The sequence below is a fragment of the Coregonus lavaretus genome, assembly GCF_964263955.1.
Source record: "Coregonus lavaretus genome assembly, contig: HAP1_SCAFFOLD_5349, whole genome shotgun sequence".
NCBI lineage: Eukaryota > Metazoa > Chordata > Actinopteri > Salmoniformes > Salmonidae > Coregonus > Coregonus lavaretus.
Genome location: NW_028157775.1, coordinates 24,597 through 37,536, shown reverse-complemented (window position 1 = coordinate 37,536; position 12,940 = coordinate 24,597). Strand labels below are relative to the sequence as shown.

General features: G+C 49.0%; 1 protein-coding gene across 1 annotated transcript in view; it reads left to right on the top strand.

Annotated features, from left to right (window-relative positions):
* Nucleotides 1–518: 518 nt before the first annotated feature.
* The window catches only part of LOC311124948 (CCR4-NOT transcription complex subunit 2-like), a gene marked incomplete at its 3' end in the record, with an annotated part of 29,961 nt that continues 17,539 nt past the window's right edge, over nt 519–12,940 (top strand). The window contains exon 1 of the mRNA XM_084199042.1: nt 519–638. Within this exon, the coding sequence (XP_084055168.1) occupies nt 528–638 (111 nt within the window). The 5' untranslated portion in view covers nt 519–527. The remainder of the gene's footprint in view (nt 639–12,940) is intronic.

Below are 12,940 nucleotides of genomic sequence, written 5' to 3'. Positions count from 1 at the left end.
TCAGCGGTCTGAGGCACTGCATCTCAGCGGTCTGAGGCACTGCATCTCAGCGGTCTGAGGCACTGCATCTCAGCGGTCTGAGGCACTGCATCTCAGCGGTCTGAGGCACTGCATCTCAGCGGTCTAAGGCACTGCATCTCAGCGGTCTGAGGCACTGCATCTCAGCGGTCTAAGGCACTGCATCTCAGCGGTCTAAGGCACTGCCTCTCAGCGGTCTGAGGCACTGCATCTCAGCGGTCTAAGGCACTGCATCTCAGTGCTTGAGGCGTCACTACAGTCCCCCTGGTTCGATTCCAGGCTGTATCACAACCGGCCGTGATTGGGAGTCCCATAGGGCAGCGCACAATTGGCCCAGCGTCGTTCGGGTTTGGCCGGTGTAGGCCGTCATTGTAAATAACAATTTGTTCTTAACTGACTTGCCTAGTTAAATAAAGGTTAAATAAAATAAAAAAAACTAATGGAACGGTTGGTGACCACTGTCCTAAACCCTTTCCTCTTTTCTTCCCCGTCTACAGGTGACTAACAGCATGTTTAGTGCTACAAGAAAGAAGTTTGTAGAGGGGGTGGAGAGTGACTACCCTGATGAGAGTATGTATTACGGCCAGACATCCATGTTCCCGCATCCATCAGACAAAGACGTAAGTGATGCTTACCAGCATGTTACAACCTTTGACCCCATTCCTGACCCCCCCCCCTCCCCCCTACTGTGAGGTGGCTGATTCGTCAGTTGTCTCTCACTCAGTAAAACCCATAGAGGTTCTATCAAGACTGCTTGGCTCTCTATGGGCCTGGAGTGATGTGGAGATATTGTCAATAAACATTTGTTTGTCCCCCCCCCTTCTGTGAAGTGGGGTGAAAGGCCTGTCCAGGTTTTCAGTTTTTGGCTTCATTGCAGTCATCTAAGCTTATGTTTCTGTTGCTATGGCAAAGCTGATCTTCTGCTCTTTCAGCGTTGCCTCAGTAACGTGCTGACCGCACCGCTCGTGCGTCCGCCATCGCGTGCATGTTGATTTTCTCCACCCACACCAGACGCGATCAGGACACGCAGGGTGACGTATCAAAATGAACTCTGAACCAACTATATTAATTTGGGGACAGGTCGAAAAGCATTAAATGTATGGCGATTTAGCTAGCTAGCTTGCTGTTTCTAGCTAATTTGTCCTGGATATAAACATTGGGTTGCTATTTTACCTGAAATGCACAAGGTCCTCTACTCTGACAATTAATCCACAGATAAAAAGTTAGTTTCTAGTCATCTCTCCTCCAGGCTTCTTCTTCTTTGGACTTTATATGGCGGTTGGCAACCAACTTTAAGGTGCATTACCACCACCAACTGGACTGGAGTGTGGACCTCAGTTCATCTTTCAATCACCCGCGTGGGTATATGCTCTTAAAAACCAATGAGGAGATGGGAGAGGCGGGACTAGCAGCACGTCAAGTGTCACAAATTTTAGCGCCTGGCTACGCAGACGCGCGGGAGCAGTTTGGATTAAATGGTTGAATAAAATGTGTGTACATTTATTTAGCAACGCTCGTGCCCCACGACGCGGGTGGTGTGGTCAGCATGTAACTGCCTGGGTAAATATGTGTCTGTATGTGTGGTTAATAGTGAAGTGGACATGACTCAATTCACACTTAGTCACAGGTAATACACATTTTGACATTAGTACATCTAACAATGGATCTCTACAAGATGAACACTGATCTGAATCCTGTGCTTGCTATGTGACTGACCACGTGAGAAGGCTTAAATCTTAACCTGGTCTATCTAGACAGGATATCTATAGAGAAGGCTGACATCGAACCTGGTCCATCTAGACAGGATATCTATAGAGAAGGCTGACATCTAACCTGGTCTATCTAAACAGGATATCTATAGAGAAGGCTGACATGTAACCTGGTTCATCTAGACAGGATATCTATAGAGAAGGCTGACATGTAACCTGGTTCATCTAGACAGGATATCTATAGAGAAGGCTGACATCTAACCTGGTCCATCTAGACAGGATATCTATAGAGAAGGCTGACATCTAACCTGGTTCATCTAGACAGGATATCTATAGAGAAGGCTTACATCTAACCTGGTTCATCTAGACAGGATATCTATAGAGAAGGCTGACATCTAACCTGGTTCATCTAGACAGGATATCTATAGAGAAGGCTGACATCTAACCTGGTCTATCTAGACAGTATAGAGAAGAGCAGAACAAGCCATTCATAGCCCAGGTCTGAGTTCAATAGAGCCTTCACTCTGGCTGCATCCCAAATGGCACCCTATTCCCTATATAGTGCACTACTTTTGACCAGGTCTCATATTAATGGGGAGTATAGAATTTAGGGGATATGGAGCCATTTGTGCCACATCCTCTGCCTGGGACCCCATCTGTTTGTTAATCAGAGGCCACATCAGAGCCGTTGGCTCCCAGCGGGGTTGAAACGACACTGCCTCTTGTCTGCTTTCTGGCCCCAAATACCCACGCAGGCCACCTTGATCTGGAGCCTGGACACTTCCCAGCTTGCCTTCAATTCTCTGGGAACGGGGGGAATAAAATCAGTCGTGTATCCCAAGTGGGACCCTATTCCCTAGGCAGTGCACTAGCATGCGGGCCCTGGTCAAAAGTAGGGCGTTTTATATAGTAAATAGATTGCCTTTGCAGACGCTGCCCAGGACGACCCTTGTTGGTTAGTTGACACACTTGTGTGTGGGAAGGAACAATGGACCTACAGTGCTCTGTGGGACCAGAGGTAGGGCAGACAGCCAGGGACTCCAAACCCTCAGTAAACAAACATGTCAGTGTGTTATGATCATCTCAGAAGGTTGCTTCACTATGAGGGTTTCCCCTCCAGCTTGTTACAGTCACATAGACGGACAGACATTCAGACATACAGGAGTCAGGAGAAAGCTCCGAAAATACGCTGAGGAGAGATCTTCTCAAGTCTTACCCCGATTCCTCCGGTCCTCTCTCCTGGCCAGGCGGAGCCTCAGATCTCCTCCTCCAATTCTGTTTGATAAGTAGCAAGGACAGAGGAATCACGATCCTTGAGTCTGAGCACCCGTCATCATGTTCCCAGTCCCACAACAACAGATGTTTTGTTATCAGTTGTGCCCACTGCTCCAAGGCTGCGTTCCCTCTGAGAAGAACAGACTGAACCGAACTCTGTGGGAGGCAGAGGAATGCCTTTCTACTCTGTCCTTAGAGCTAGGCCCCTACACATGACATAGTACATCCACAAAGACCACACTGTGGGTGAGGAGACAATCGTGACAGCGGTCAAGCATGAACACAACTACTGATGGTGTGGGCGTTTGGTTTGTATTGAGTCCCCATGCTACTGATGGTGGAGGCGTTTGGTTTGTATGGAGTCCCCATGCTACTGATGGTGTGGGCGTTTGGTTTGTATTGAGTCCCCATGCTACTGATGGTGGGGGCGTTTGGTTTGTATTGAGTCCCCATGCTACTGATGGGCGTTTGGTTTGTATTGAGTCCCCATGCTACTGATGGTGGGGGCGTTTGGTTTGTATTGAGTCCCCATGCTACTGATGGTGGGGGCGTTTGGTTTGTATTGAGTCCTCATGCTACTGATGGGCGTTTGGTTTGTATTGAGTCCCCATGCTACTGATGGGTGTTTGGTTTGTATTGAGTCCCCATGCTACTGATGGTGGGGGCGTTTGGTTTGTATTGAGTCCTCATGCTACTGATGGGCGTTTGGTTTGTATTGAGTCCCCATGCTACTGATGGTGGGGGCGTTTGGTTTGTATTGAGTCCCCATGCTACTGATGGTGGGGGCGTTTGGTTTGTATTGAGTCCCCATGCTACTGATGGTGGGGGTGTTTGGTTTGTATTGAGTCCCCATGCTACTGATGGTGTGGGTGTTTGGTTTGTATTGAGTCCTCATGCTACTGATGGGCGTTTGGTTTGTATTGAGTCCCCATGCTACTGATGGTGTGGGCGTTTGGTTTGTATTGAGTCCCCATGCTACTGATGGTGGGGGCGTTTGGTTTGTATTGAGTCCCCATGCTACTGATGGTGGGGGCGTTTGGTTTGTATTGAGTCCCCATGCTACTGATGGTATGGGCGTTTGGTTTGTATTGAGTCCCCATGCTACTGATGGTGTGGGCGTTTGGTTTGTATTGAGTCCTCATGCTACTGACGGGCGTTTGGTTTGTATTGAGTCCTCATGCTACTGATGGGCGTTTGGTTTGTATTGAGTCCCCATGCTACTGATGGTGTGGGCGTTTGGTTTGTATTGACTCCTCATGCTACTGATGGTGGGGGCGTTTGGTTTGTATTGAGTCCCCATGCTACTGATGGTGGGGGCGTTTGGTTTGTATTGAGTCCCCATGCTACTGATGGTGGAGGCGTTTGGTTTGTATTGAGTCCCCATGCTACTGATGGTGGGGGCGTTTGGTTTGTATTGAGTCCTCATGCTACTGATGGTATGGGCATTTGGTTAATATTGAGTCCCCATGCTACTGATGGTGTGGGCGTTTGGTTTGTATTGAGTCCCCATGCTACTGATGGTGGGGGCGTTTGGTTTGTATTGATTCCTCATGCTACTGACGGGCGTTTGGTTTGTATTGAGTCCCCATGCTACTGATGGTGTGGGCGTTTGGTTTGTATTGAGTCCTCATGCTACTGATGGGCGTTTGGTTTGTATTGAGTCCTCATGCTACTGACGGGCATTTGGTTTGTATTGAGTCCCCATGCTACTGATGGTGTGGGCGTTTGGTTTGTATTGAGTCCTCATGCTACTGATGGGCGTTTGGTTTGTATTGAGTCCCCATGCTACTGATGGTGTGGGCGTTTGGTTTGTATTGAGTCCCCATGCTACTGATGGTGGGGGCGTTTGGTTTGTATTGAGTCCTCATGCTACTGATGGGCGTTTGGTTTGTATTGAGTCCTCATGCTACTGATGGGCGTTTGGTTTGTATTGAGTCCCCATGCTACTGATGGGCGTTTGGTTTGTATTGAGTCCTCATGCTACTGATGGGCGTTTGGTTTGTATTGAGTCCCCATGCTACTGATGGTGGGGGCGTTTGGTTTGTATTGAGTCCCCATGCTACTGATGGTGTGGGCGTTTGGTTTGTATTGAGTCCCCATGCTACTGATGGTGGGGGCGTTTGGTTTGTATTGAGTCCCCATGCTACTGATGGGCGTTTGGTTTGTATTGAGTCCCCATGCTACTGATGGGCGTTTGGTTTGTATTGAGTCCTCATGCTACTGATGGTGGGGGCGTTTGGTTTGTATTGAGTCCCCATGCTACTGATGGTGGGGGCGTTTGGTTTGTATTGAGTCCCCATGCTACTGACGGGCGTTTGGTTTGTATTGAGTCCTCATGCTACTGATGGGCGTTTGGTTTGTATTGAGTCCTCATGCTACTGACGGGCGTTTGGTTTGTATTGAGTCCTCATGCTACTGATGGTGGGGGCGTTTGGTTTGTATTGAGTCCCCATGCTACTGATGGTGTGGGCGTTTGGTTTGTATTGAGTCCCCATGCTACTGATGGTGTGGGCGTTTGGTTTGTATTGAGTCCTCATGCTACTGATGGGCGTTTGGTTTGTATTGAGTCCCCATGCTACTGATGGTATGGGCGTTTGGTTTGTATTGAGTCCCCATGCTACTGATGGTGTGGGCGTTTGGTTTGTATTGAGTCCCCATGCTACTGATGGTGTGGGTGTTTGGTTTGTATTGAGTCCCCATGCTACTGATGGTGTGGGCGTTTGGTTTGTATTGAGTCCCCATGCTACTGATGGTGTGGGTGTTTGGTTTGTATTGAGTCCCCATGCTACTGATGGTGTGGGTGTTTGGTTTGTATTGAGTCCCCATGCTACTGATGGTGTGGGCGTTTGGTTTGTATTGAGTCCTCATGCTACTGATGGGCGTTTGGTTTGTATTGAGTCCCCATGCTACTGATGGGCGTTTGGTTTGTATTGAGTCCCCATGCTACTGATGGTGTGGGTGTTTGGTTTGTATTGAGTCCCCATGCTACTGATGGTGTGGGCGTTTGGTTTGTATTGAGTCCCCATGCTACTGATGGTGTGGGTGTTTGGTTTGTATTGAGTCCCCATGCTACTGATGGGCGTTTGGTTTGTATTGAGTCCCCATGCTACTGATGGTGGGGGCGTTTGGTTTGTATTGAGTCCTCATGCTACTGATGGTGGGGGCGTTTGGTTTGTATTGAGTCCCCATGCTACTGATGGGCGTTTGGTTTGTATTGAGTCCCCATGCTACTGATGGTGTGGGCGTTTGGTTTGTATTGACTCCTCATGCTACTGATGGTATGGGGCGTTTGCTTTGTATTGAGTCCCCATGCTACTGATGGTGTGGGCGTTTGGTTTGTATTGAGTCCCCATGCTACTGATGGTGGGGGCGTTTGGTTTGTATTGAGTCCCCATGCTACTGACGGGCGTTTGGTTTGTATTGAGTCCTCATGCTACTGATGGGCGTTTGGTTTGTATTGAGTCCCCATGCTACTGATGGGCGTTTGGTTTGTATTGAGTCCTCATGCTACTGACGGGCGTTTGGTTTGTATTGAGTCCTCATGCTACTGACGGGCGTTTGGTTTGTATTGAGTCCTCATGCTACTGATGGTGGGGGCGTTTGGTTTGTATTAAGGCCCCATGCTACTGATGGTGTGGGCGTTTGGTTTGTATTGAGTCCCCATGCTACTGATGGTGTGGGCGTTTGGTTTGTATTGAGTCCTCATGCTACTGATGGGCGTTTGGTTTGTATTGAGTCCCCATGCTACTGATGGTATGGGCGTTTGGTTTGTATTGAGTCCCCATGCTACTGATGGTGTGGGCGTTTGGTTTGTATTGAGTCCCCATGCTACTGATGGTGTGGGTGTTCGGTTTGTATTGAGTCCCCATGCTACTGATGGTGTGGGCGTTTGGTTTGTATTGAGTCCCCATGCTACTGATGGTGTGGGTGTTTGGTTTGTATTGAGTCCCCATGCTACTGATGGTGTGGGTGTTTGGTTTGTATTGAGTCCCCATGCTACTGATGGTGTGGGCGTTTGGTTTGTATTGAGTCCTCATGCTACTGATGGGCGTTTGGTTTGTATTGAGTCCCCATGCTACTGATGGGCGTTTGGTTTGTATTGAGTCCCCATGCTACTGATGGTGTGGGTGTTTGGTTTGTATTGAGTCCCCATGCTACTGATGGTGTGGGCGTTTGGTTTGTATTGAGTCCCCATGCTACTGATGGTGTGGGTGTTTGGTTTGTATTGAGTCCCCATGCTACTGATGGTGTGGGTGTTTGGTTTGTATTGAGTCCCCATGCTACTGATGGTGTGGGCGTTTGGTTTGTATTGAGTCCCCATGCTACTGATGGTGTGGGCGTTTGGTTTGTATTGAGTCCTCATGCTACTGATGGTGGGGGCGTTTGGTTTGTATTGAGTCCCCATGCTACTGATGGTGTGGGTGTTTGGTTTGTATTGAGTCCCCATGCTACTGATGGTGTGGGCGTTTGGTTTGTATTGAGTCCCCATGCTACTGATGGTGTGGGCGTTTGGTTTGTATTGAGTCCTCATGCTACTGATGGTGTGGGTGTTTGGTTTGTATTGAGTTCTCATGCTACTGATGGGCGTTTGGTTTGTATTGAGTCCCCATGCTACTGATGGTGTGGGCGTTTGGTTTGTATTGAGTCCCCATGCTACTGATGGTGTGGGTGTTTGGTTTGTATTGAGTCCCCATGCTACTGATGGTGTGGGTGTTTGGTTTGTATTGAGTCCCCATGCTACTGATGGTGTGGGCGTTTGGTTTGTATTGAGTCCCCATGCTACTGATGGTGTGGGCGTTTGGTTTGTATTGAGTCCTCATGCTACTGATGGTGTGGGCGTTTGGTTTGTATTGAGTCCCCATGCTACTGATGGTGTGGGTGTTTGGTTTGTATTGAGTCCCCATGCTACTGATGGTGTGGGCGTTTGGTTTGTATTGAGTCCCCATGCTACTGATGGTGTGGGCGTTTGGTTTGTATTGAGTCCTCATGCTACTGATGGTGTGGGTGTTTGGTTTGTATTGAGTTCTCATGCTACTGATGGGCGTTTGGTTTGTATTGAGTCCCCATGCTACTGATGGTGTGGGCGTTTGGTTTGTATTGAGTCCCCATGCTACTGATGGTATGGGCGTTTGGTTTGTATTGAGTCCCCATGCTACTGATGGTGTGGGCGTTTGGTTTGTATTGAGTCCTCATGCTACTGATGGGCGTTTGGTTTGTATTGAGTCCCCATGCTACTGATGGGCGTTTGGTTTGTATTGAGTCCCCATGCTACTGATGGTGGGGGCGTTTGGTTTGTATTGAGTCCCCATGCTACTGATGGGCGTTTGGTTTGTATTGAGTCCCCATGCTACTGATGGTGGGGGCGTTTGGTTTGTATTGAGTCCCCATGCTTTACCATAGGCACCATAATAATGGAGGCTAACGTCCATATAAGGGCTTCTTATATCAGCCAGTAACATATATGAAAGGGTTTATCACCCACACACAGTCTGTGCTCTGAGGGACTTCTGGTGGTTCAAGGCTCACAGCCCTCTTGCCCAGAGGAAAAACGGGTACCTCACCTCTCTCCTCTGGCTCATCTGTCAGAGAAAAGGTATTAAACCCCTAGAGAGAGAGAGAGGGCGTCATCATCTGTCCTGAAGACAGACATGTCTGATAAATAGCTTCAGGTAAGCAGATACACCTTCGATGGGTACCTCGACTATCTCTGCACAAGGAGCTTCTTAGCAGAGCAGTAGTGAAGCCTGGAAGGAACTCTGAGATCTAAAGGATCAGCAGCTCAACTCGACTCTGCTGATGTGTTTGATAGAAATACTTGATATAACCTCAACACTGGAAGCACCTGTCATTAGATGAATACTGAGGACAAAGAGAACGGATCATCATCATCATAATATATGACATTTAGCAGACGCCTTTATCCAAAGTGACTTAGTCATGACTGCGTACACGTTAACGTACGGGTGGTCCCGGGAATCGAATCCTCAAAGACGTGCAGCTCAGCTCGGGCTACGTTCTGTACCTTCGGACCAGTACAGTGAGTAGTATACACACTGGTAGAAAGGATAGCAAGAGAGTCTGACCACAGCCTCAGGAGCAGGTCAAGTCCTGTCCAGCCCAGAAACTTCCCTCAGAGCAGCACATTCCTGAGGTAGTGGACCGTGCTGATGGAATGTGACGCCAGCCTGATCTGTGTTCTATAGGTGGGACAGGATTCCGCCAGCCTGCCCTGTGTTCTATAGGTGGGACAGGAGTCCGCCAGCCTGTCCTGTGTTCTATAGGTGGGACAGGAGTCCGCCAGCCTGCCCTGTGTTCTATAGGTGGGACAGGAGTCCGCCAGCCTGCCCTGTGTTCTATACGTGGGACAGGAGTCCGCCAGCCTGTCCTGTGTTCTATAGGTGGGACAGGAGTCCGCCAGCCTGCCCTGTGTTCTATAGGTGGGACAGGAGTCCGCCAGCCTGCCCTGTGTTCTATAGGTGGGACAGGAGTCCGCCAGCCTGCCCTGTGTTCTATAGGTGGGACAGGAGTCCGCCAGCCTGCCCTGTGTTCTATAGGTGGGACAGGAGTCCGCCAGCCTGTCCTGTGTTCTATAGGTGGGACAGGAGTCCGCCAGCCTGTCCTGTGTTCTATAGGTGGGACAGGAGTCCGCCAGCCTGCCCTATGTTCTATAGGTGGGACAGGAGTCCGCCAGCCTGCCCTGTGTTCTATAGGTGGGACAGGAGTCCGCCAGCCTGCCCTGTGTTCTATAGGTGGGACAGGAGTCCGCCAGCCTGTCCTGTGTTCTATAGGTGGGACAGGAGTCCGCCAGCCTGCCCTGTGTTCTATAGGTGGGACAGGAGTCCGCCAGCCTGTCCTGTGTTCTATAGGTGGGACAGGAGTCCGCCAGCCTGCCCTGTGTTCTATAGGTGGGACAGGAGTCCGCCAGCCTGCCCTGTGTTCTATAGGTGGGACAGGAGTCCGCCAGCCTGCCCTGTGTTCTATAGGTGGGACAGGAGTCCGCCAGCCTGCCCTGTGTTCTATAGGTGGGACAGGAGTCCGCCAGCCTGCCCTGTGTTCTATAGGTGGGACAGGAGTCCGCCAGCCTGCCCTGTGTTCTATAGGTGGGACAGGAGTCCGCCAGCCTGCCCTGTGTTCTATAGGTGGGACAGGAGTCCGCCAGCCTGATCTGTGTTCTATAGGTGGGACAGGAGTCCGCCAGCCTGCCCTGTGTTCTATAGGTGGGACAGGAGTCCGCCAGCCTGCCCTGTGTTCTATAGGTGGGACAGGAGTCCGCCAGCCTGCCCTGTGTTCTATAGGTGGGACAGGAGTCCGCCAGCCTGCCCTGTGTTCTATAGGTGGGACAGGAGTCCGCCAGCCTGCCCTGTGTTCTATAGGTGGGACAGGAGTCCGCCAGCCTGTCCTGTGTTCTATAGGTGGGACAGGAGTCCGCCAGCCTGCCCTGTGTTCTATAGGTGGGACAGGAGTCCGCCAGCCTGTCCTGTGTTCTATAGGTGGGACAGGAGTCCGCCAGCCTGCCCTGTGTTCTATAGGTGGGACAGGAGTCCGCCAGCCTGTCCTGTGTTCTATAGGTGGGACAGGAGTCCGCCAGCCTGCCCTGTGTTCTATAGGTGGGACAGGAGTCCGCCAGCCTGGCCTGTGTTCTATAGGTGGGACAGGAGTCCGCCAGCCTGCCCTGTGTTCCATAGGTGGGACAGGAGTCCGCCAGCCTGTCCTGTGTTCTATAGGTGGGACAGGAGTCCGCCAGCCTGTCCTGTGTTCTATAGGTGGGACAGGAGTCCGCCAGCCTGTCCTGTGTTCTATAGGTGGGACAGGAGTCCGCCAGCCTGTCCTGTGTTCTATAGGTGGGACAGGAGTCCGCCAGCCTGCCCTGTGTTCTATAGGTGGGACAGGAGTCCAGAGAATCTCTGAGTTCCAGACTGTGTTTGTCTTGGGTTGAATTAGCTGGTAGTAGGGCTAGGTTTAGTCCAGTCTGGAAGAATTCAGACAACTTCTAGTAGTCTGCTGTGCCATATTGCTTCGAGTCAGAGTATGGATTTGTCTCCCCTATAAAATATATTTTATTATCTCAATAATGTCCACTCATCACACATTTGGTTTATTCTTTTTTACGCCGTTGTGTTCTGTGCTAAAGATATTCTCTCTCACAGTGGGGTATAATTCACACCTGGCCTTCACCTCATTTGCAGCTTTCAGGTGACATACATTTAAGGAAATGGCACCTGTTAATGTGATTTCTTTTTCAGACAGTTTCATGTATCTCAACTGTTTCCCTTGTTCCCTTTTAGAATGCACCAGAGGACTAAGCACTGTGATCACATGATGAACTGGCAGGCTTGTCTCATTTAGAATGCACCAGAGGACTAAGCACTGTGATCACATGATGAACTGGCAGGCTTGTCTCATTTAGAATGCACCAGAGGACTAAGCACTGTGATCACATGATGAACTGGCAGGCTTGTCTCATTTAGAATGCACCAGAGGACTAAGCACTGTGATCACATGATGAACTGGCAGGCTTGTCTCATTTAGAATGTACCGGAGGACTAAGCACTGTGATCACATGATGACCTGGCAGGCTTGTCTCATTTAGAATGCACCGGAGGACTAAGCACTGTGATCACATGATGAACTGGCAGGCTTGTCTCATTTAGAATGTACCGGAGGACTAAGCACTGTGATCACATGATGAACTGGCAGGCTTGTCTCATTTAGAATGTACCGGAGGACTAAGCACTGTGATCACATGATGAACTGGCAGTCTCATTTAGAATGTACCGGAGGACTAAGCACTGTGATCACATGATGAAATGGCAGGCTTGTCTCATTTAGAATGCACCAGAGGACTAAGCACTGTGATCACATGATGAAATGGCAGGCTTGTCTCATTTAGAATGCACCAGAGGACTAAGCACTGTGATCACATGATGAAATGGCAGGCTTGTCTCATTTAGAATGCACCAGAGGACTAAGCACTGTGATCACATGATGAAATGGCAGGCTTGTCTCATTTAGAATGTACCGGAGGACTAAGCACTGTGATCACATGATGAACTGGCAGGCTTGTCTCATTTAGAATGTACCGGAGGACTAAGCACTGTGATCACATGATGAACTGGCAGTCTCATTTAGAATGTACCGGAGGACTAAGCACTGTGATCACATGATGAACTGGCAGGCTTGTCTCATTTTCAGATTAAAAGCAACAACAAAAAAGTAGTAGTGAAACAGTTTGTGTAAAGCTCCATCATTTGGGAAACTAAACATTTAATCTTTGGTGTTACTTTGAGCTTTCTCTGCTCCTGAAGTCTGTTGCTTTACCTTATAACTGATGACAGCCAACCATAACCATACGGTATATAGCTTTTCCTTATAACTGATGACAGCCAACCATAACCATACGGTATATAGCTTTTCCTTATAACTGATGACAGCCAACCATAACCATACGGTATATAGCTTTTCCTTATAACTGATGACAGCCAACCATAACCATAGGGTATATAGTAATAATAATAATATGCCATTTAGCAGACACTTTTATCCAAAGCGACTTACAGTCATGTGTGCATACATTCTTACGTATGGGTGGTCCCGGGGATCGAACCCACTACCCTGGTGTTACAAGCGCCGTACAGCTTTACCTTATAACTGATGACAGTCAACCATACAGTATACACTGAACAAAAATATAAAAGCAACATGCAACAATTTCCAAGATTGTACTGATTTACAATTCATATAAGGAAATCAGTCAATTGAAATAAATTAATTAGGCCCTAATCTATGGATTTCACATGACTAGGAATACAGATATTAATCTGTTGGTCACAGATACCTTAAAAAAAAGTTAGGGGCGTGGATCAGAAAACCAGTCAGTATTTGGTGTGACCAGCATTTTCCCCATGAAGCGCAACACCGCATACAGTTGATCAGGCTGT